This window comes from Gigantopelta aegis, unplaced genomic scaffold (assembly GCF_016097555.1).
Source record: "Gigantopelta aegis isolate Gae_Host unplaced genomic scaffold, Gae_host_genome ctg1945_pilon_pilon, whole genome shotgun sequence".
NCBI lineage: Eukaryota > Metazoa > Mollusca > Gastropoda > Neomphalida > Peltospiridae > Gigantopelta > Gigantopelta aegis.
In genome coordinates this window covers 82501-107006 of record NW_024532807.1, presented here as the reverse complement: position 1 = coordinate 107006, position 24506 = coordinate 82501, and the positions used below count along the sequence as shown (strand labels likewise).

Here is a 24506-nt window from a genome sequence, read left to right as displayed (position 1 = left end):
TAGGAATGGGTATGGAATAGTATAGGAATGGGTATAGAATAGTATAGGAAATGGGTATGGAATAGTATGGGAATGGGTATAGAATAATCTAGGAACGGGTATGGAATAGTATAGGAATGGGTATAGAATAATATAGGAATAGGTATAGAATAGTATAATCAATGTCATCAATTAAATATCTGGTAAGTTTTAGCAATGTTTCCACCAATGTTTGGTATGGGTATTGAATAGTATAGGAGGAATGGTATGTAAACAACAGTATGAGTATGGAACAGAACAGTGTGGGCTGGGAATGAAACAGTCATAAGATAGATAGGATAGATAGAATGGAAGGATGTAAATATGATGGGTCAGGCTGAATGCTGTGTAACCTGACCAACATGAAATGCTTGCCACTAATTGTTGTTGTAGCTGTTCTGATGGACAAACTAATTCCATGTTGTTATCTATAATGATGTTCATACCTTAAATAAAAAATTGTACATCATACCACGTATCTCAGTCTTGCCACTTGCTGCATTGGGTCAGAATTAATTGGCATGGTGGATTCCAGGGACTATCATTTGGCAGCTGTAGTTTACAGCTGTTCTTTCATTGCCCTTTAGTTTCTAAATACTTTAAAAACAGTTAGTATTTAATATGAGAAGTACTGCTAACCTCTTTGCCTCAAGTCCTTTAGTTTCTGCTCCAATATTCCTGCAGAACCCATAACAATGAACATTTAAATTTCCCGCTACCGCAGTTAAACTATTAATTAATGGGTGTGGTTTACATCACGCATAACAACAACAAAATAAAGAGTCCCTCAAAGCAAAGATACTAATGGTGGGCCCCCTCAGGTAAATAAAGCGCCGAATATGACAAGCTATATGTTATTTTCTCTTTTCTTATAGTGTGGTAAAACTATATTTTCTAATATCTTAGGAGATGCTACATGAAAGTAATGGAGGAGAATATCATCCAACACAAGGAGTACGTATACTAGAGTTTGATGTTGATGGAGAGATTGTTGGAGATGTTGTGAGAGTAAGCTGTGGAGTTGTGGGACTGTGGAGGCAGTACCCAGTGAGTTTACTCCAATATATAAGATGGTAGTAATTATTACAAATTTTGTGTAATATAATAATAATAGGTTTGAGAATTGTTGGCCCGTTTTTGCTAAAGATATTAAAGGGTGTTGTCATTGTTTATAATCCAAGTACTTCTCAAAATGAAAGAGAGATAGTTAAATGGTGAGCAAATAAATTTGATTATTAAAATAAGATGATAATCAACTTCTAAATTTATATTAGGTACAAATAATTTTATTAAACAACAAAAATTAAAAGACTCACAATGTATTCTCCTTGCTCACCCAAACCTGATACTGACCCAACAACAAGAGTGGCAAGTACCAAACAGGTAATTCATTAGACCTATTATATCAATTTTATAAATTTTCCTTTAGCTCTACAAAATGTGTACGTGTAATCCATACAATTTAGAGGATGATCCTAATATGGTAAAGACGTCTTTAGAACATTTGTTATTGAACTTTAACAATACTTCGAGAGAGACAAGGAAAAGAAGAGTTGGGGGGATTGTTGGAGACCGAAAAAAATGAACATATTATACACAAACTCTTCATAAATACTGTCTTTACTTTTCAATTTGACAATATAAAAATCATTTATCATAATGTATTATGCTTTGAAGATATCTGTAGTTTTTTGATTCTGCCAAACTCGTATGATAAATTCCTTTTGGTTCAGAATGCTCTGTTTAATACAATTCTAATATAACACAAGATATTACCTCAAATATTACTGACTACAAAACTCACTTCTAAAAATATTTCCAATCTTGAATAGGTCCTCGTTGTTCGTCAGGGTCACTCTCCTCAATTCTATAAATGTTATTATGTAACCTCAACCCATTTAATTATGTGTGAGCCCACACAAACCTTGTAGATATTCGTACATAAAAAACTTAACATTTTCTGAAAACTGTTTACCATATGTCTTGGCTAATGCATGACCAGCTACCTATTGAGATATCAAGGTATTATATTTATTAGTACAACTCCATTAAAAGAAAAATATTGAAATAATATGAACAATTAAAATCTAACTTACCTCCTAACACATCCAGTAAAGCTGTCGCTGTAATACCAGGTTCTGGATGGTATTAAGTACTCTAGCTACCACACCCATCCATTCTCTACTCCATGTGGGTGTGGCTACAGCCAACAAAAACAAATATCACAACAAAGGTTAAAATACTCACTTTATCTCGTACAAGCTGGAGTTTGCAAGACAGCAGCATAAATTCTTATATACCACTCATTCTCCTGAGATAGACATCTTCACTTTCAGCCACACCCTCTTCTGATATTTTATATCCCTGTAAATCTGTAAAATGTAAAGCATTATCTGTACTACTCAGTATACTTCAGTATACTTTTATGATTACATAATCCTAAAAGTATACTGAAGTACACCAAGTAGTATACTAGGTATACTAGAATGATTACCTAAGATAATCAACTTCTTTCATTCCACTTTGTTATGAAATACATTGGTACTACGTACAGGACAGGAGGCGTGGCAATGAGCTACGAAGAGATCACCAACTCTGTGTATTCACTCCAGAGAAAAACTATTAAGTCCAGCAAAGGAAATGCTGTGTCTGATCGTGATGACACTTGTTCTTCTCCTTGTTTCTAGAATGAAAAAAACATGTATCCATTTGTCTACCTGTCTGTCCATTTTATCTACTTGTCCATACCATCCATCACTTACCACTAATATTTTTGCTAGTAAATTTAAACAGAAACATTTTGGCATCTTTATGTTGACTGACTGATACTTTTCTCCCAATAACTTCAATCAGGAGTTACCAGATAAGAGCTGTTTGATCGACGTAGTTTATCAAGAAGATGACCACCACTTTGTGAAGATATAGCACTGACAGGAGTATTGACAGCTTTTTGTAAATCAAAATCTTACTTTTTTTATCTAGAAAAATAAGAAAAAGTATGAACGAGAGAGAGAGAGAGAGAGAGAGAGAGAGAGAGAGAGAGAAGAGAGCTAACTTGAGGATCAGTAGATCTTAGTCAGACTAGATATATATTGTTCTGTTTCTTTTAGTTTATCTTGTAATGTTTGATATTGTTGTAGAGCACTTGATGAAATACTTACTATAATAATTAAAACAAATAAAGGAGATGAGAGGAGATACTCACTACACTTTTTCCAGCTGATGGTATTTCCTTAGACATTTGAGTTGATTCATGTTGTTGTTGTTGTGTTGTTGTTGTTGTTGTTGCTCAGCCTTCTTTTGTCTCTCTTTAAGAAGTTTTTCCTGCTCTCAAGTTGTCTCTTCTGCTCTTCTAATCTTTGTCTTTCAGCTTCAACAGCTGCATTAACTTTCTCAATTATCTTTCAAAGCAGGTAGAAATGGTTGAAAACCACTCAGTAATGCCTTCAAGTTAGCCAGCTATAACCAAACAGGTAGTATAGTATATGAATATTGTTGTTACTTTAGTATTATCAGGATTTGATAATTGTTCTTGAGTGGCAGCAAAGTTTATATCTGTTGTATGTGTTCATAGATATGTTTGACTTGTTTAAGAATATTAGGATCCAGATATTGATGATATGTACAGCTTGTAAAAGTGAGTGATCTTTCTAACAAAATTTATTGCTCTTCTTTAAGTTTCTATACTCTTGTTCGGCAATGTCTCTCTCCTAAGAGAGAGAGAGAGAAATATATTATATATAATAAAGATATATATACCGTTGTAACTCTAGTCTCTGCAACTCTTGTGTTAATTTTTGTTCAGTAGCGTGAACTCTTTTCTCCATGTCTATCAATGGAAAATGGATAAATAGAAGCTAATAAATGGACAGATAGATGGATAATGGGACAGATGGATGATAAATGGACAGATGGATGGATAAATGGATAGACAACAAAGGAGTTCTGACCTCATATGCGATGCATGATTCTTATCCAATAACTTTATTTCAATCTCCACTAATAATTCTCTATGTCACCAATTTACAATAATATAATAACAACATATTTAAAGTACATACAACTCCTTTTCTTGTTGTCTCTTTTCTTCTCTCTCTCAATCTCTGTTGCTATTGTACGATGGAACTGATCTCGCAAGAAAACTGGCATCATTATAATTCCTATTTGCATCACGCTGAGCATAAAAAGATTGTCGACGTTCAGTCATAGCTTCCTGTATAAATGATAAGATAGCAAGTGACTGGCTTCATAAATGTACTTTGACTTCAGCTTTAACTTCATCCTCTAGTGATGCTTGACACGCCCTCACATCTTCCTCAAGAATTTTTATAGGAGACTGAGGCTGAGGACTTTTTGAATAGGAATCAGACCCAGGTGGTTCAGGACTGGATTCCTGGGCATCAAACAACTCGTATCTTTAATATATTATATAACATATTCCATAGGTGATGTAATGTACCTCTGTTCCTCTCCTAATGTGGGTGGAGTCAGTACATGTGTCTTTATACGATGTTGTGCCAGCATCGTGTGAAATATTTGGGGACTGGTAATATCTTTTAAAAGTTTTAGCTGTAAATTGAGATAATGTAAGTACATTAAAAAATGGAGTCCTACTGTTGGTTCAGGGGTTTTTACGTCGATCCCATAATGAAGAATAAGAGAGTTTGACCTTTGGGAGTTGTTTTCAGCACTTCATATACATTCATTTTGCACTAACGGCCTTAGTCTATCATTCCCAGACCGCCACGCCCCGCAAAATTAAAAGACGTGCGTTATTGAAGTTAATTTAAATTAGTTGACATTATTCTCTATTCTACAGAAATCAATTCTTTTTCCTAATACTACATATTACATTATCAAAAAATAAATTAAGATTTGAGAGAGATAGTATATTTCCCAGTTCACTTAGAAGGAGCAATCTAATGACAGAACAAAATAAATAAAATTATATTATTCAATAAAACTTACTATTTCCAAATTCCCAGTCTTTCCTTTGCCAGCAAATGGTGGTTCACTAGAATAGAATATAGTATGAAACATGGAATATCGAGAATAGAATATATAGTATCAAGGAATATGTATGCAGAATGGGAATGTGAATATGGAACATGGAGTATCCAAAATGGAATATGTAGTATGAAATATGCAGAATGAAACATAGAATATATAGAATGGAATGACTAGTATGGAATATGGAATATCCAGAAGGGAATATGCAGTATGGAATATGGGGTGTGCAGAGTATCCAGTATGGAATATTGAAATGTAGAACAAAACATGCTGTACAGAACATAGAATATTAAGAATGGAAATATAATAAATACAGAATGGAATTAGAATGGAATTATAGAATATGAAACTTACCCAACAGAAAATGAAATAGTCCCTACTCTACCTAAACCCATACCCATGGTTTAAACTAGAAGAGATAATTACACAAGCTGTGGTGGTTGTTTTTTTTTACCTTCCTGAAGTTTCAATCTGGACTTTCTCTACCTTTTCGGAATAAAGTGCTATTTTAAAAGCAGTTTCTATCACATGAGTATCAGTCTGCAGTATAAGATCACCCTGTACAACCAACAGGAGAAGAGAGAACAGTATTAAAGGATGGAGATAATAATTACACAACCTTGCTTTCTTCTCCGTCAACAGGTATTCGTATCACTATAATCCCGTCACTAAGATTACTCACAGATATACCATGAATTCGTGGGTATTCAAATTGTTCTTTAATTTTAAAGCTACCAGGCTCAGGAGATAGCAACCCTGTAATTAAATATAATTATTATTATTATTATTATAGCAGTTACTTTATCTGTCATCATAAATATTCGTTTACGAGGTTTGTAACCATGACGATCAAATTTGATACAATTAAGAGAGTACTAAAAGGAGGAAATTCTTTGTAAGTGGGCCATGTCACACATGAAAAACTTTTATTACTTTATGAGCCCAGCATCTGGATTTTTGGGATCAAAGTTTCTTACTTTTGAATTTAATTCCACCGTCAGCTAAAAAGAACACTTTAATAATGAAATAAAATACACTTTAACTCACATAGATGACTGGTTACAAACAATCTAGGAACACTATCTGGATAGGATGACTTCTTGTCTTTGAATAAGTCACTGGCTGATGCTTTTCATAGTCAACTTTAAAATATATCTATTAATTATTCATAGTTATTGATTAATTACCTGTTTCTTTCCTGTCTTCCGAGAGTCCTTTCATGAGTCGACCCGCTAAATGTTGGCGGTAATATTTTCTCAACAAATCTGAAGCCTAAAAATATGAATACACACATGCAATAATAGATACATAGATGTAGTAATGGATATATACATGGAATTAATAGATACATAGATGTAGCAATGGATAGAATACATGTAATTAATAGATACAATAGATGTAGCAATGGATATATACAGGTAATAATGATACATAGGTAGCATGGCTTAATGATTAAAGATACATAGATGTAGTTAATGCGATATATACACATGCAATGCATATAGATACATAGATGTAGTAATGATAGTACGTATATAGATCCATTGTAGTAAATTAATAGATACATAGATGTAGTAATGGATATATACATGCAATTAATAGATACATAGATGTAGCAATGGATATATACATGTAATTTGATGGATCCATACTACCTCTCTTTAAAAGCAGGAGGGGCTGGTGGCCATTGTGTGTCAATAGTCAGAACACTTTTAGGTAAAGCGCACCTGATCACTGAGATCCTATCACCGCTGTTACCTTGAACTTAACAACTATTCAAGGAACTAAAAGTGTAAAGTCAGTATCAAACTCAGTATACTTTCAGTATAGACTAACATACTTGATTCTCTATGTCTCGCTGGACATTTAGTTTGGTTCCTAGCAACATACAGACCTTTATTAATGCCTATCTTATTAAAACAAATCAATTTTAAAGTAATATTTTTAAATAATAAACTTACTTTCTGACTAATTTTAAGTGTCGCTGCCTTGTAGCGGAAGAAATAACGCGAGTTACAAAACGTTTCCAATGTTTTTGAACCATAACAGCTGCACGATATCGCTTGACAAAACAACAAGTACCAAATGTCCAGACGATCCCATTTTTTTGAAAAATAATAGCTAATAAAAAAATATATTAAAATAATAGAATGATTCATTGCGTGCTTACAGCCCCACTTCAGCTGGCAAAAAAAACGTTCTTCTGGGCAAATGTACATTACGCCAATGAGCAGTTAACTTGGTCACTTTAAGGAGAGAGAGAGAGAAAGAAAGAGTTCTAAATGTACATACAATTTATCATTACACACCTATCTCGTGCTTTCTCTTCTCAAGACGATCTTCTATTTCAAACAGAGTTTTAGGGAAATCGAATGAAAATTTTTTGTACTAAAATATAAATAATTATTTAAATTTGCAATCAAATAATATCAAAATGACTTACTGTCCAATACTGTATTCTTTATCAGCTAATCCATGTGTTTGCATAATGTCTCTACACCTTCAGCTATAGGACCTTGTGTATAGATCAATACAAATCATATTAACATCATTTTTCAATAGTAATGGTCAAACATGTGATCAATACAAATCATATTTGAAATCAATTGTCAATACTAATATATTGAAGTAGGCATCAAATTGATATCATTTAGATATCAATACCTTCCCAATTAGGCAAGTAGCTGGACACAATGACTGTATCTATTTTATTATAGAGATCAAAGACGATAACAATAAAATAATGTCACCTCTGGAGGAGGAAGATACCAAAAACACGACGATAACAGAAACCTGCTCGTTCTAACTCTCAAGTTCTCATAAGACCAAGGTACTTGACTTGATGACGTACAAGATGAGACTCAAAGTTGGCTAGAGTGTGAGAGAAAGAGAGAGAGAGAGAGAGTGAGTAAGTGATATGACTACTATCTAGTACATACAAGACTGTTTCTTGCTATTAGGTTTAATACATCTGACATAAAGAGGGCTCTTTGGGACATGGAGGATATCCATTTAATTCAAGGCCAGCTTGAACTTGAACTGAGTACCAGCCTAATTAAGGAGGTGCAGTCAACAAAAAATATCTCATTTTAATTATTACCGTCGGTGGTCTCTTTTGTGACACCAGTGTTCAGATTCTGGGAAAACTTCTGACAGAACAATAATTAGCACTAGCGCTAAGTGCCTTTGAAATAAATACGTTAGAAATAGTCCTCAGTTTGTAGTATCATAGGACTATACTTCTTTTGAACTTCTGTAAAGCAAGTGTCATTATTCTTGTCAACAAAACCTATAAATAAGATAGACTCATATCATATATACTTCATACCTCTATACCAAATACACCCCTATTTCATGCTAGATAATTTCATACTTCCATACCTCTAATTCTATACTAAATACTATCATACTTCCGTACAAAATAATTTCATACTTTCAACCATATACCTTCATTTTTTCTATATTTTTCTATCTTTTATGCTCTCATATTTCCATATCTCATACTTCTATACTAAAAACTCGAATATTTCCATACCACAACCCTCAATATTTATAGGTCACATCTCCAGCGTAGTGCCTCAAACGAAACTGGTCCCCGTTCAATTGTCTTGCGTCCCTCATAATCTGAGGTCTCACTGTTACATATATGCAGTACATGTACGAATGCATTATTTGAGAAGAGGGGGGAGGGAGGAGAGAGAGAAAGAGTAAAGAGGATGTGATACCTACGTGATGGGGTTGTGTTTATAACATTGTAGACATGGAGGGTGTGACGTACGTAATAAAATGAACATGAGTGCCTACCACAGCTGTTAACTTAGTAAAAAAGGTTTGGTCCGAGACATCACCTGGGCGGAGACATTCTTCATCCTAATTAAAGGGCAGAGTCATTGAATGCATATATCATGTGATTATCATGTGACTGACAATACAGCAATGATACCCCTGTGCTTTTCTTCCACAAGATCACAGATAATTTTTTGTTGTTAAAATATTCCACAGGCTCCCACTGAAGAACAGAAATAAAATTTTTAAAAACTATTGAACCAGTCTGACCTTAATTCCTTCATTGAGATATTCTTCTTGTTCTATTTTCAGTAAGTTCAATAAACAGTTGCTGTAATTTCTCATTACAGTAGTTGATACAAAATTGTTCAAATGAATTAAGTTCAAATATTTCAAATCCATAAATGTCCAACAAACCCCTTACTGTCTTTCTAAATTTGCTCTAAAAGATGAATGGATGGACACATAGACAGATGAATGGATGGACAGATAACCTATAATACCTTGTCCTCTAATGATGAATTCAATCTCTTTACCAACCAATTAAACATTCTTTCATAAACAGCTTTAGCTAATGCATCACGACAATAAGATGCCTGTTCCACTGTTAAAGGAGAGATAAGCTTCTCTTGTCTAGCTTCAATTGATCGGTTAGTCAAAGCAGTGTCCAATTTCTCTTGAGGGCATTGAAATAACTATGAGAGAGAAAGAGATACAAATGATGAAAGTAGAATTCAATGTTACCTTAGCAATGTTGGCAGTTCTTCCCCGCTATCACTAAAACGAGCAACCCCTGTTCATTACCTCAAAATTAACATTACCCAAAAGAATAATAGCACCAACAATATACCCAATGACTGTAAGATATTGAAAAGATCACAAGACAATTATACTTCATTACTTTAACTTCATCCTCTGAGACCCAAGAATTTTAAGAGCTTTCTGAACTTGTACAAAGTCGGTCTTGTCATTGATACTGTGAACAATCGTAGAATCTCCCTAATATGGATATATATGTTATAAATGTATACATAATTAATAAAATGGATGCATATTGACAGTATGGTAATACCTGAGAGAGAAAGTGATAATCATCAGCAGAAGACTTAAGACCAAGCTCGTTAAGGAGGGTGGAGTCAGCTTGAAGCAACTGATAAAAAATGTGAAAGTTTCTCTCTCCATTTTGTTGGTAAATAACGCGAGACTTCTCCAATAAATAATTTTTAATATGTCCACCAACAGGAGCACCCTATATATAGAACAGAATGATTGTATATATAACAATAGTTAATACAGAAGCTAGTAGTATTTAATGTTTCCTTACTAACTTTAAAATCAAACTGAATATCCATGTACTTTCCAAAACGAGATGATTATCATTATGATTAGTTTTAGCATTTCCAAAAGCTAATAAACAAGGAATGAATAGTTAATGAGAGGAAGTTATGATAATATGTAGTAACATACTTCCAACACTGGATTTGATTGTAATAGACGATCTTTTACTCTGTCTACTTCTCCTTTGTGGCCACTGCATTGAGCCAAATATTGTAGGATTTTTTTTACTTGCCTCTACAAAATTAGACAGATAATCTAGACAAATTTTGAGTAAAACATTCCAAGAGCAACTTAATCTTGAGTCTGACCATAAAATAATTAAAGATCCTACCTACACAGTATTTATGCCATATATGGTATTAAAATGAAAAACAATGAAAAATTGAATTTATTAGTTAATTAAAATGTGGTAGAATTGGTTATGACAAGAATATAACAGGTGTGTCTAGTAAGTATGACAAGTTTGTGGCTTGAAATGTTCACAGATCATTACTTTATAAGAGACAGACAAGATATGATACAAATGTATCTTAAGTATTTGTGTTATTGCTATTGTATGTTAATGGACCAGATGGTATTATGAAATCACTATAAATAGTCCAAAATCCATCTGTCCATCCATCCATTCATCTAGTTATTCATCCATTGTTTTATTGCACCTGTTTTTCAGCTCCACTCTCCCTGATATCAAAGATACATTGATCTCTACCTTCGTCTCTCATTGCTCGGTATGCCGTATCAGAAATAGCAAAACTGAAATGTAAACAATTGATATAAAAAAAACATTTGATAACTTATTTAGATGAATAAATAATTTATATATATATCTATATATTATGTTACATCTACTTATATTATAGGATGCCCTTACAGAACAGAGTTTTACAATACTTTTCCTACATTGTTATGATCATTATGGTTTGTTTACTACTAATATATATATATATATTTCCTATTTGAGGTCAAAGCAATATTAATCTATAAAATTACTGAAGTGTTAGCCTTGTCATATTCAAACTATAGTATACAAACATTAGAGAAACTTGTGATTATTAGTAATTGTCAAAAGATTACCGCTGTTATGAGCTTATATAAACCATTATTTAAGAACAGTGATAATGCACCTGAAGGAAATAATTTCTCCCTTCTTCTCTCTCTCTCTCTCTCTCCCTCTCTCTCTCTCTCTCTCTCTCTCTCCTTACATAGAGGTGGCAATTCATAGAAATTAACACCTCGGTATGTTTCCATGGTACCAATATCGTAAATATCGAGTTGCCTGATGGATTAACGGACACCAACACAGATCCAATGTAGGTCTGTTAAAAAAAATAACTTTAAAATTATACAAAGCACACACCTTGTGTGATCCCACATGTACTACACAGCCATGTGACTTACATATATCAAACGTTCTTTTAAATCTTTTCTGCAGGTTTTCTAAGAAGGCATCTTCGTTCTGATAGTCTTCTAAGAGGACAAAGTCCTGCAAACCCATACGATCTCTACTCACTAATGCACTCTCCATGTTTGCTGCGATCTCCTTCTAGTAGAACTGGATCGATCTTCGATGATCTCCTCTCGTTTTGAGCTAAAGCAAAAGATGGAGGAGTAGACTGACTATATTAGGAAAACTATGCCACAAACAATTGATGGCCAAAACTTTTAGGGAAGCAATTACAGTGAGTAAATAACAGAATAATATACCTTTATATGCAAAATTCCAGTTTAATTTAAAGGCGTGGGATGTAGGTGTGGTCAGCAACTTTGCCCCACGGTACATTTGAATGAGGAGGGCTATCAGTACGGGCGTCGTCTGGTGGTCTAAAAACGAAAGACCAGGTGTCAGGTAGTAGATATACTGTAATACATTGAGATTTATACTTGTATATAGGAATGAGTCAACATTGTTGTGGTCAGGGGCGGGGAGGGCCTAATAGACAAGGTCGGGGAGAGGGCGGACGAGGGCAAAGAGGTGGTCCCCCCTCAGGTCTCAGTGGTCGTGAGATTGGTGAGTACTACAAACAATTATCGCAAGCTAGGAAAAAAAGAAAGGGAGAAGAAAGAAGTAAGTCTCTAATTAAGTGAAATATTTTAATATTACATTATTTAGCGTGCTGTAGTTAGTATTGATAAAAGATTAGAGGGTAAGATATCACAGATATTACTTGATGTTGACTCTGTACAGCAGAGTTCCAGTTCTTAGGGGAGCTGAGGGTAAGAGAGGAACATTCCTTACTCCTATTGTTCTATATCATAGCTATGGTGGTAAAAAAAGTGGAAGAAATTGATAGTCCAGATGTTAGTTGCCATGGATACTACTCCCATTGCTATGACAATGACTCCGCCCCTATATAGGATGTCATCAAAGACTCAGGATGTGCCGCTGACTATATCAGAGGAACAACAAAACAAGAACTGGAAGAGAAACGGTCTTATCATGGCTACCAAACTATGCTTGTATGTTACCATAGCAACATTATTTTATTAAATCTTTATTTATTGCATATATTATGTAAGAACTTGTTCTATAGGATTTACCGTTATCAGCTTCCATCTTGGAATATGCTGGGTGAAATCTTAAAAGCTATTGAGGAACATCAAGTTGTAGTTATTAGTGGAGAAACTGGATGTGGAAAAACTACCAGGTCAGTGTATAATAGGTTTGGATCTCAGTCCAGTTTAGTATGGGTCTCAGACTCAGTCTTGTATTGGGTGTTAGTCTTTATATTTTATTATTAGGTATCTCAATTATTCTTGATGATGCAATAATGAGAGGGTGTGGCTCTAAATGTCATGTGATTTCTACTCAGCCGAGGAGAATTAGTGCTATATCAGGTTTGTTAATTATCTATTGTTACCTTGATGTAATAATGAGAGGATGTGGCTCTAAATGTCATGTGATTTCTATGATGTCATACCCACTAGTCCACACGTGTGGCAGCAGAGAGAGCGGAGTCTTTGGGTAAATCTGTTGGATATCAGATAAGATTGGAACAAGTTCTCCCTCGGACATGGGGATCTATTTATATGCACAACTGGTGTTATGGTACGAAGATTAATCAGTGATCCGTAAGTTGAAAGTTGTAGGTCCATTTATTGAGATCATGTGTCCATTATTACAGTCTTCTCCATCAATGTTCACATCTAGTTCTTGATGAAGTCCATGAGCGTAACAATATATCTGATTTCCTGACTATTATTATTAAAGATATTTTGCCTCAAAGGTCAGTCTAATTAGCTGGTGACCTTTGAACTCCTCCTCAACCACACAGACCCGACCTCAAATTAATTTTGATGAGTGCTACAATCAATGAAGAAATATTTTCAAAATATTTCAGTAAGTGGATCATGTGATCATCACATGTAGTCACATGACTTAATTAGATGATGCTCCAATTATCTCAATCCCTGGAGGGTTTTTTCCTGTACAAAATATTATCTTGAAGATGTCCTAAAATTAACAGAGTAAATCTACTTGTAAACATGTACATCGTTATGTTTTCTTTTAGATATCAGCCTTCTCCTGATCAGGATTCTAGAAAGGGTCGTCCCCATTGGTCTCGTTATGGACGTGGGAAACAAGAGTGGTTAGAAAAGGAAGAGAGACAAGTACAAATTGAAGAATACATTGATAAAAATAGAACGAGCAGGGACATACCCATCTAGAGTGACTAGCTCTACGAGTTATGAACTTTGAAGAGATAGATTTCCATTTATTATGACATTGTTACGATATGTCTGTCGCTCAATGGAGGGCGGAGCTATACTTGTCTTTCTTCCTGGATGGGACACAATCAGTAAATTAAATGATATGCTAAAAAGTGATGTCATGTTTCGAAGCCCCTCCCATTATTTAGTTATTCCATTGCATTCTCTTATGCCAAACTGCCTTTCAAAAAAACAGGTGGGCGGGGTTACCACACCATAGTTATGTACATCTTTTTGTTAGGTGTTCGATCGTCCACCTGATGGAGTGAGGAAGATCGTCATAGCAACCAATATAGCTGAAACAAGCATTACAATTGATGTGTCATATATGTCATTGATTGTGGTAAAGTCAAAGAGACAGTATGTTAACATCCATTTCTGAAAACTGTGTATCCATTTTATAATTGTGTGTCCATTTAGACATATGATGTAGCTAACCAATTAGCTTGTTTAGATGCTGTTGGGAAAGCAAAGCAGCTGCTAGACAAAGAAGGGGGAGAGCGGAAGGTAAGTGTTGTGTCCTTTGTCTGGTGAAAAGCTACCATAAGCCACTTGAAGTTGTAATGGCTATGACTCCTTTCACCAAACATCATGTGAATGTCATGTGGACATGTGCCCTTTTATTTCCTACATTGCATTCAGAGCAATAGTGTAATGTTTCAGGAATGGCATACAATATAATTAATTCATTCATTCATTCAATAATCTCTTTTTCTATTATTTCTTACATAGAGTTCAATCTGGTCATTGTTTTCATTTGTTCACTCGTCATCAATACTCACAAATGGCTGAGTTCCAATTGCCAGAAATGTTACGAACACCGTTAGAGGAGTTAGTTCTTCAAATCAAAGTTCTTCGTCTTGGTCTAGCTGGGGGGGCCATTTCTAGAACGAGCTCTAGAACCTCCTCCTGCAAAAGCAGTAAATGATGCTATAAAATTGTTAAAGAATTTGGTAAGTTTGTGAAACCACACCTACCTAATTAACACCTTGCATAACTAAGATTTTATTTGTTTTATAGCGAGCGCTTACTACTCTGAGGAGTTAACTTCATTAGGTTATCATATAGCTAATTTACCTGTTCATCCTCGTGTTGGGAAGATTATATTGTTTGGGGCAATGTTTTCATGTTTAGATCCTGTGTTAACAATAGCTAGTACTCTCGGATTTAAAGAACCTTTTGTGATTCATTGGTAAGTTTTACTGTTCAATTAGTTGATAGTCTCTGTCTCTCTGGTCTCTCTCTCTCTCTCTCTCTCTCTGTCTCTCTCTCTCTCTCTCTTTAGCACAAACAAGATGAGGCAGACAGAATTAGACGTCGATTTGCTGGTGATTCTGAGAGTGATCATATTGCTTTACTCAATGCATTTAGAGGTTGGGGAGAAGTCAATTCATGGGAACACGCGTCAATATTGTTGGACAATTTCCTATCATCCAATACACTTGGAGTAAGATAAACACAAACTGATGTCCTTTTATTTTTTTATATTTTAGATGTTGTCCAAATATGAAGCGGCAGTTTGCTAGTCTGTTTAAAAGATACAGGATTTGTAAACAATACAGATCCCAAAGATGTTCTGTTAATATTAATTTCAGGTATTAATAATTAATGTTTGATATTATTTTAAATATTTATTGATTTTGTAGACAATTTAAAATTAGTCAAAGCATCTTGTGTGCTGGTCTCTACCCTAATGTGGCTAAAATTACACCTGGTAAAAGGTTTGTATACTTATTTCTAACTCTTCTATTCTCTCTCTCTCTCTCTCTCTCTCTCTCTCTCTCTTAATCTCTCTCTCTCTCTCTCTTTATATCTCTCTGCTAAGGTCAGCCAAGCTCTATACACAGCAAGATGGTAAGGTTAAGTTTCATCCAAAGTCAGTAAACTGTGAAGTACCTCAATTCAAATCTCAGTTTTTAATATATCATACAAAAGTAAGTTCTACTTAATATTAAAATGATCTCTATCTATTTTATTTTGAATTTTAGTTTAAAAGTAGTGCTATTTTTATTCATGATGCATCAATCATATCTCCATTGCCACTTCTTTTCTTTGGTGGAGATATTACTGTACATGAGACAGAAGGCACTGTGTCTGTTGATAAATGGATTGTATTCCAAGCATCTAAACACACAGCAGAAATGGTCAAAGTATGTACATCTATCCATCCATCAATTCATTCGTCCTTTTACCCATATATCTATCCATTAACTCATCTATCTATCCATTAGGACATGCGTCGTCAGTTAGATGTAGTCTTAGAGGAGAAGATATCGCAGCCAAATATGGTGTTGTATTCTCCTCGTGATCCCTCTCCTGTTCTCAACTCATACAAGCCATTATTGATTTAATTACAAGTGAGGATTATACTAAACAACATGAGAGACTTGCTCAAGGGAAACATTTATACCCTCATCGGAAATAATAGTAACATGGTTGTCATGGTAACAACAATTGCTATGACAACCAATCTATCATTGTTAAATCTTTTTAAAAAATAAATAAATGCTTTAAACTAATCTTCTGATTTAATTTAAGGTTTATAAGATTTAATTAGCTGCGAACATTGTGACCACACCTCTTTTTTTAACATTGCCATAGCGTTACAATCTTCTTCACATTTGTCCACATTTCTTTATTATCATCTTGGAGAGTTTCCATGACATCATCAACTAACATTTTCTAAGTTCAATGTAGTCTTCCTTTTTTCTGGCCTACCAAACTTAGAGATAGCATTCACTAATCGTTGTTCTGTTATCAGAGCATACATCTCATATTTTAACATTTCAAAATTATCAAGATCTTTATAACGTTTCTTGAAGTCCTCATGTTCAATTGGTTTTGGTAAAGCTCGACGTTCAGAAAATTTGGGTATTTTTCGTTTAAATATTATTCGCATTGGTCCTTTATGAGTTTCTATGACAACGTTTTCAGAGGCTGATGACCACACTTCTGCTAAGTTATTATCTATTGTTGGTAGACTAAATTGAGCAGGCAATGTTGTTATAAATCCAGAGGATAGTTAGTCACTTCTTTAAAGTACCACTAAAGAGTGGTCTGGAGTACATAAACCCTGCTTCAGATAATAAAGGCATAGCTATGTCATAATCTATGTAGTCTGTAATTAAAAAAAAAATTTAAATGTATTTCTCAAGTAAATGAATGAGGATCACCTTGTTCTCTGTTATTTGGGAAAGGAGAATATCATAGGCACAAAATTTAATCTCTGGACAATAGGCCACTTCTTTTTGAACGTGTGTTACTCCTGGATTGGATCCACTGATGAATGTGGATAGTAACCTTGAATAGAGATTAAGGTCATGTGACAGTCATATGATATTACAATACTAACCTCCAAATAATTCACCATATATTGTCAAAGATTTTGGTTTTGATGTCAGATTTTTCCAAAGTGTTCAGAGTTCTGTCTCAATGTTTGAAGTAATATTAATTGACTTTCTAACCCAAAGAAATTCTCTCCAGGTTTTAAATAATCATTCCTTCGACCTATCTTTACTCCAATTTCCCTGATGCTTTGCTCCATACAGTCAGAGATAAATTAGCTCCATGTATTTTTCCATAACAATCCATTGTTTGATGTGGTTTAACTCACGTCCTTCTAGTCCCCTTGTACTTTCTTCCATTTTTTCATACTTGTGGAAAGTAGGGTCTTCAATCTTCAAAGGTGTAGCCATTTTTGTAAAGTAATGTTATATTTACTATTTGGTATGATCACTATGCTTAGAGACCTTATATAGCTACAACATTGCACCATATTGTTCCTGGCTATGTAAATACTAATTCGAGCAATGAATATAGTTAATAATAATTGGCTATGAATATTAAAACACAATGAATATAGTTAATGCATGTAATTAAAATGTTACAAAAATTATTTTTATTAGGTTATGTGAAAAATCATTATTAAATAAACACCTATTGTGACATCAATAAAATTATGAATTGTATAAAGGAGAAAATCACTTATTATTAGGTTAATGTGAAAAATCATAATTAAAAACACCTATTGTTCTTATCAAAATGCGACATCCCATAAAATTATGAATTGTATAAAGGAGAAAGAGAACATCTATTATGTCAAACATCAGTTTGTACAAGTGAGTTACTACGAATTTTTCTCAAGGCTCTTTTCTTCTTATGACTTTCTTCATTTGTTCACTTTTACGTAATATTACATCATCAGGTTTGGTTGGACTCTGCGGCTCAAGTATTGTCTTCTCACTTAAATTGCCATAATCTGTGATACGAATCATACCAACTTTTGTCTCTTCACTTTCTTCTTCCTCTTGAAGCGAGTTAGAGCCAAGACGACTGCGATAATACTTAGCACGTCTATTTACACTGAAGTCAATATTGGTTGCCTAGGAAACAATAAAGTGATACATTTTGTATTAATGATATCAACCCTACTGATTTTGTTGGCCCAAGATATCTGGAAAAGGTTGAGAACTACCTCTAAAAATTAAGAAAAAATATTATCATATTAGCATTAATTAGCACCTTAAACAATATTTTGTGCTGGGTAGTAGTAATTAAGAACTATAATTACTTATTTATAGTTAAAGGTTTGGCTGTATTATTAACACAAAAGATATCACTCAATATCCTAATAATATACTAATAGTATACTAATTTGCTGTCATCAATATCCTAATAATATACTAATAATACACTAATTTCTTAAGTGTTCCCAATCTAATTATACCCATATTTTAATTGAGTTAGAGCTAGAGGGAGAGGGAGGAGGACTTGAGAAGGGATTGCTACAGACAGAATGAGATGAGGGACTCGAGGGTGGAGTATTGTATAACACTTGATACTGTCCCCTCGGTTGTTCCCATCTCTTCTGATCTTGCCATTTCTTCGTCTTCCCTCCCTTTTTCCCTTCACTTGTTGTATTTTGTTCTACGTACAATCTGGTCATAGGAGATACAGGTTCATTAGCTGATGTCGGCGTAGGAATCAATACAGTCACTGTAGGACGTTTTGGAAGTCTGGAGGGAATGCGGAAACTGCCATCAATAGGAGTGTCTGGTATTGCAGGCTGTATGAGATAATGATGTCATTATGATGTCATACATTGTATCCTTACAGTGGTAGGTGTGACTGGTGGTCGAGCAGACATTGGTGTTAGCGGATTACCATCTGCAGCTGTTACTAAAATTCTCCAAGCTCTGAGAATAGAAAGAATAAAGAAAGATTAAGAGAAAATCCTCACTTTTTAGCAGCTGCTCTAACTCTGTTAGTAACTTCAGCTGTTTTAAGCGTCACTCCAAAAATGTCTTCATGATAGTAACCATTATCCTTGAGTGTGTAAAAATAATAACTATCTGTCCATTTGACCATCAATCCATCCATCTGTCCATTTTTACTACCTTCATGGACTCAATTAATTGGCGTGCTTCATCAGCAGACATAGCTGCATTCTCTTCAAAGATATTTTGGAGGGTACGTCCCAGTCTGCTGCCATGGAAATGTCCCCACACACATAAAAATGGCCCCTTTCTTCAATCAATTGTTGGACAATCATATCAGCATCCTTCTTTAATAAATGTTGAACATATGTCTAAAAATATACATGTAGATACAAGAACATGTCTTCATGAACAATGTACCTTTTGTTGGTCAGGTTCTCTGGAGAATGCAACGCGAACATTAGTTAAAGCACCAGTAATGTGAGCCTTCTGTATCTCCTCTTTATAAATGTAATCAGTATCGCTACGACGACAACCAAAATACAACGTCATTTCTCCCCATTCTCGTTGTCGTGCAGCAATCAACTCAGCCAGATTTTTACTCTGAAATTCATCAGAAGCTGAACGTCGTAGCGGATTAAATGGTTTATTTGTTGGGAGTTCAAAATGTATTTTCTTTGTGGTTTGTTATCTTCTTCATCTTTGTCCTCGTCTAAGTCACTTTCCTCATCCTCTTCAAGATCAGAGACAGGTGCCTGTTGACGAATTTCTACTTCTAGCATGCTTGCAACTGGAGCTGTTACCGTGGAAACAAAACCACGACGATGGCAGGAATTTGTAGACCACCAGCTGTTCCAATGCTAATTTTATTAGCTGGGGTATCTGGTATTTGAGCTTGTCCCTTTTTAATACGACGAGGACCAGGAGGTTGTGTTGGAGTGATTGCTGAGAGAAGTGCTTTTTCAAAGCTTCACTTCTGGCATGCATCCTTTCTTGCCAGAAACCTCTGAATGGCGCTATTCCAGTCCCTGGTCCCACCATAACGATAGGAGTATGAGTGTCTTCTGGCATGTGAAATGAAGTGGCTCTGAGAAAGGTTGTATTTAATGCTATAATTATGCTGACTTACCTTCTGACAACACAAGGTATACTGGATCCAGTTTCTAGCTTATTTAACCAAGTTGAACACACTCCATAATGACGAGGTCCTCGGCCACCCCTTTTCCTAAACATTACCACGGCAACAGTAATATGAATTTCATTGGGATAAACTTTAGGCGAAGAACTGATGGAATAATAGCGCTATTAAAATATCGGAGATATAAGAATTATATCAAAGAGAGAACTGTCTACTTACACATTGTAATAATGGAAGCTGTTGTAGAAGTAATGCTACGTCAAGTTTTAATGAATGAAATTGATCAAGGACTTCAATTAAATTTGGAAATCGTTCATATTTCCAATCTTCATACAAATCCCCTCCTCTTCCAAGTTCTTGTAATGTTTCTTGATCAACTTGGCGTGTTGCCTATTGAGAAATGGATAGATATTGTGAGTATAATGGATACATGAATATAGATGGTACCATTTTTTGAAACAGCTGTAGCAGCTGTGGAGTGGGCGGAGTCGTAATATCAAGATAATAAGTAAATGCCTCAATTAAAGTAACAGGAACTGGCAAACGTCTTTCAGTAATCCATGTGGTTGTTTCTGAATGGACATATGAATTGAAAATGGACACATGGTCAGCAAAATGGATCAATGATAGATTGACGTACCGTCTTGATTTGTGATCGAGGACTCAACAATTATAGCTTCATCAGGAGAACAAGGTAAGTTGAGTCTTCCAAGTAGTTCTTTGACAAGGTTTGGATTATTTTGAGCATAAATAGCAATGTGATCTCCAGGTTGATAGGACATGTGACGTTGAGGTTCAAGAGTAACCAGAATAGTACTTCGTCTAGAGAGAGAGAGAGAGAGATGTGATAAAATTTGATAAAAACATACTCAGAGTGCTGTGATTGGAGTTTAGTACGAGACTTCAAAGTGGCAGTATGAACTTTCTTGTTATGAACATGAGATAAATCTATTAGAAGAAAAGACTCACTCAAAATAGGCTTCAATGTTGTTATCAAAGGACATCTTCCTAAGGACTGTACTAACCTCTACAAAGATCTTTGGTTGGTGTTTCATCTCTGAATGGTGTAATACGAAAACAGTCCTTCTTGTACTCTGATTTACCAGGAGTAAATTCATTCTCTTCTATTCGTGGTGATATTCGATATAACTCACAAGTTTTCTAGGAAACAATAAAAAAATATCATTAAAATAAAAAAAAGACAAAAAAGAAAATAACAAAATTTGAAAAAAAAAGTAACAAATTTGAAAAAGTTAAGATTACCATGTAACATTCTCGTAGCCAACTTTGAAAGCTTTCCTCTTGTCCACAGAGCTCATCTCCTTCACCACATGGGTATGTCTGTTCTGCTCCAAGAGACATAAAGAGATTGTCCATTGTATGAGCAAAAGCACAGAAGTTGGATAAGCACGTGAACCTAATCCAAAAACAGCATATCTAAAATGGATGGATAAATAGAATTTATGGATGGACAGACAGACAAATGGACATACTTCACTTGTGATAAAGGTTGTGCCATATCTTCTCGTGCTTTAGCTAACATTTCAGCAGATGGTCGAACCACAGCGCTAACACGCTGTGACCTTTTCTGAGGCATGAACCTACAAATATTAGATTTTACTTCATAAACACACACCCTTTGATCTTACCCTCCTACTCGACCAGCTCGTAGATCTAATAGATAACGTCCAAACAACTAATACAAAACAATTTAAAATCGTAAACAAAAACAAACAAACAAATACCTCTCCATTTGAAGGTGGATCACCACTCCCAAAAGTACTCGTTACAATCAGGACCAGCTGCTCATGTTCTAAATTTGCTTTGTTGTACTCGTCCATAGAATAAACTGAACAGTTGAATGTACGATCAAATAGATTTTCGACAATGTTGGCGTAGTTCTTGGAACGTCCTGTTTCAGTGGCATACAATACAGTGGCCTTAATTCTCTTGATCTGACAGTCTTCATCATTCTTTGGGTCTCAATTACCATACTGTGGAATAGAAGGAAATGGATGGATGATTTCTTAATAGACATATAGAAAATTTACACCAATAAATACATTGAAAATAAATTGAATCTATAAGTATGAACTTGATAGATGCATAGCAATATAAATGGATCAATAGATGATATATAATACCATTACTTCATTAATTAATTAATTAACTAATTAAATGGAGAACTCACTCAACAATTGTTTTGAATTTTTAGGCCCACTAGCCGTGGCATGTCACCAGGTAAATGATAATACTTCCAGGCTTCTTCCTATATTGCATCATAATGATGTCATAATGATGACATAGTTAATACCTGATACTCATAACTTGGTGAAAGATAATAGAGCAACATTTCTTGATGGAAGAGTTTTGTAGTGCACCAGAAATGGGTGGGACTAGCCACACCCAGTCAGCAGGACATCCACCACGTATTACACTCTACAACAATCAATTAATAAATATAATAACAAAATTAACAGGGTTTACCTCATTTTTAAAGAATGTCATAAACGACTCAGTTGCTGAATGATGATCAACAATAGTGACTCCAGCTTTCTATTAAGATATAATATTATGACAATACTGGATTTATCATACTTGATAACTGTATAAACAGCAGTATTCATCTCAACCAAAGCCTGTCTCTCCATAATCGATATGAACCAGTATTCAGGCCCATTTTTTCAGCCACGGGCTAATAAGTGATTTAATATTTTCTAATTATTTTATTTATTAATTACTTTCAACATGTTATAGCGATATTCATCAGAAAAATTTCGTGCTCCTATTTCTGAGCTCATGTACCAACCATTGAATGGAGCAGCTGTAAATTCTAAACCTCCAACATCTAACATCAATGCTGACACAGCAGGTACAGCATACCAACGTAAATTGAGATCCCTGAACCATTTGTACCTGGATATAGAAATGTTCATATCTAACTGTTCATCTATCCATCCATTCTTCCATCCATCCATCCATTCTTCCATCCATCCATCCATTCTTCCATTCATTCATCCATTCTTCCATCCATCCTTCCATCCATCCATTCTTCCATTCATTCATCCATTCTTCCATCCATCCATCCATCCATCCATTCTTCCATTCATTCATCCATTCTTCCATCCATCCATCCATTCTTCCATTCATTCATCCATTCTTCCATCCATCCTTCCATCCATCCATTTTCCATTCATTCATCCATTCTTCCATCCATCCATCCATTCTTCCATTCATTCATCCATTCTTCCATTCATTCATCATTCTTCATCCATTCTTCCATTCATTCATCCATTTTATATCTTACTCTGGATGTATAATGTCTATTTGAAGTACAAGATCATTTGGTATTACAAATACTTCAGGATCTCCTCCATTAGCTTGTAATACTAATGGTAGAACATCAAACATTCCAGGATGTCCATAAGGTGGAGACCAACCCAAACGACGGCATACCTAGATGTATGGATGAATGAATGAACAAATGGACAGATGATGGAACAATAAGAGTGTCAATGGACAGATGAATAGAACAATAAGGGTGTCAATGGACAGATGATGGAACAATAAGAGTGTCAATGGACAGATGATGGAACAATAAGAGTGTCAAAGGACAGATGATGGAACAATAAGAGTGTCGATGGACAGATGATGAGAGTGTCAATGGACAGATGAATAGAACAATAAGAGTGTCAATGGACAGATGATGGAACAATAAGAGTGTCGATGGACAGATGATGAGAGTGTCAATGGACAGATGAATAGAACAATAAGAGTGTCAATGGACAGATGATGGAACAATAAGAGTGTCGATGGACAGATGATGAGAGTGTCAATGGACAGATGATGGAACAATAAGAGTGTCAATGGACAGATGATGGAACAATAAGAGTGTCGATGGTCAGATGATGAGAGTGTCAATGGACAGATGAATAGAACAATAAGAATGTCAATGGACAGATGATGGAACAATAAGAGTGTCAATGGACAGATGATGAGAGTGTCAATGGACAGATGATGGAACAATAAGAGTGTCAATGGACAGATGATGGAACAATAAGAGTGTTGATGGACAGATGATGAGAGTGTCAATGGACAGATGATGGAACAATAAGAGTGTCAATGGACAGATGATGGAACAATAAGAGTGTCGATGGACAGATGATGAGAGTGTCAATGGACAGATGAATAGAACAATAAGAGTGTCAATGGACAGATGATGGAACAATAAGAGTGTCGATGGACAGATGATGAGAGTGTCAATGGACAGATGAATAGAACAATAAGAGTGT

The 24506-nt window shown here is 34.9% G+C and overlaps 3 protein-coding genes across 3 annotated transcripts in view; 1 reads left to right on the top strand and 2 right to left on the bottom strand.

Annotated features, from left to right (window-relative positions):
* Nucleotides 1-8571: 8571 nt before the first annotated feature.
* LOC121391201 (unconventional myosin-Ic-like) lies at nt 8572-11677 on the bottom strand. Its single transcript, XM_041522901.1, is given in 15 exon segments — nt 8572-8644; nt 8789-8898; nt 8952-9008; nt 9011-9037; nt 9085-9124; nt 9126-9256; nt 9318-9509; nt 9887-10063; nt 10143-10186; nt 10189-10221; nt 10278-10386; nt 10812-10914; nt 11360-11423; nt 11426-11484; nt 11562-11677. Coding segments are annotated over 15 exon segments (1335 nt in total).
* An 831-nt stretch (nt 11678-12508) lies between these two features.
* On the top strand, nt 12509-15462 carry LOC121391200 (ATP-dependent DNA/RNA helicase DHX36-like). The gene is given in 18 exon segments (XM_041522900.1): nt 12509-12609; nt 12684-12797; nt 12872-12982; nt 13071-13175; nt 13177-13221; nt 13275-13376; nt 13425-13489; nt 13537-13563; nt 13566-13617; nt 13852-14056; nt 14102-14177; nt 14180-14220; nt 14281-14317; nt 14320-14371; nt 14593-14734; nt 14736-14821; nt 14885-15052; nt 15456-15462. Coding segments are annotated over 18 exon segments (1536 nt in total).
* A 2537-nt stretch (nt 15463-17999) lies between these two features.
* LOC121391199 (nitric oxide synthase, inducible-like) overlaps nt 18000-24506 on the bottom strand; it is a 12912-nt gene continuing 6405 nt past the window's right edge. Inside the window, 11 exon segments of the mRNA XM_041522899.1 lie at nt 18000-18242; nt 18695-18925; nt 19497-19696; nt 21240-21375; nt 22529-22590; nt 22593-22653; nt 22702-22770; nt 22813-22840; nt 22842-22909; nt 22956-23130; nt 23522-23670. Of these exon segments, the coding sequence (XP_041378833.1) occupies nt 18000-18242; nt 18695-18925; nt 19497-19696; nt 21240-21375; nt 22529-22590; nt 22593-22653; nt 22702-22770; nt 22813-22840; nt 22842-22909; nt 22956-23130; nt 23522-23670 (1422 nt within the window).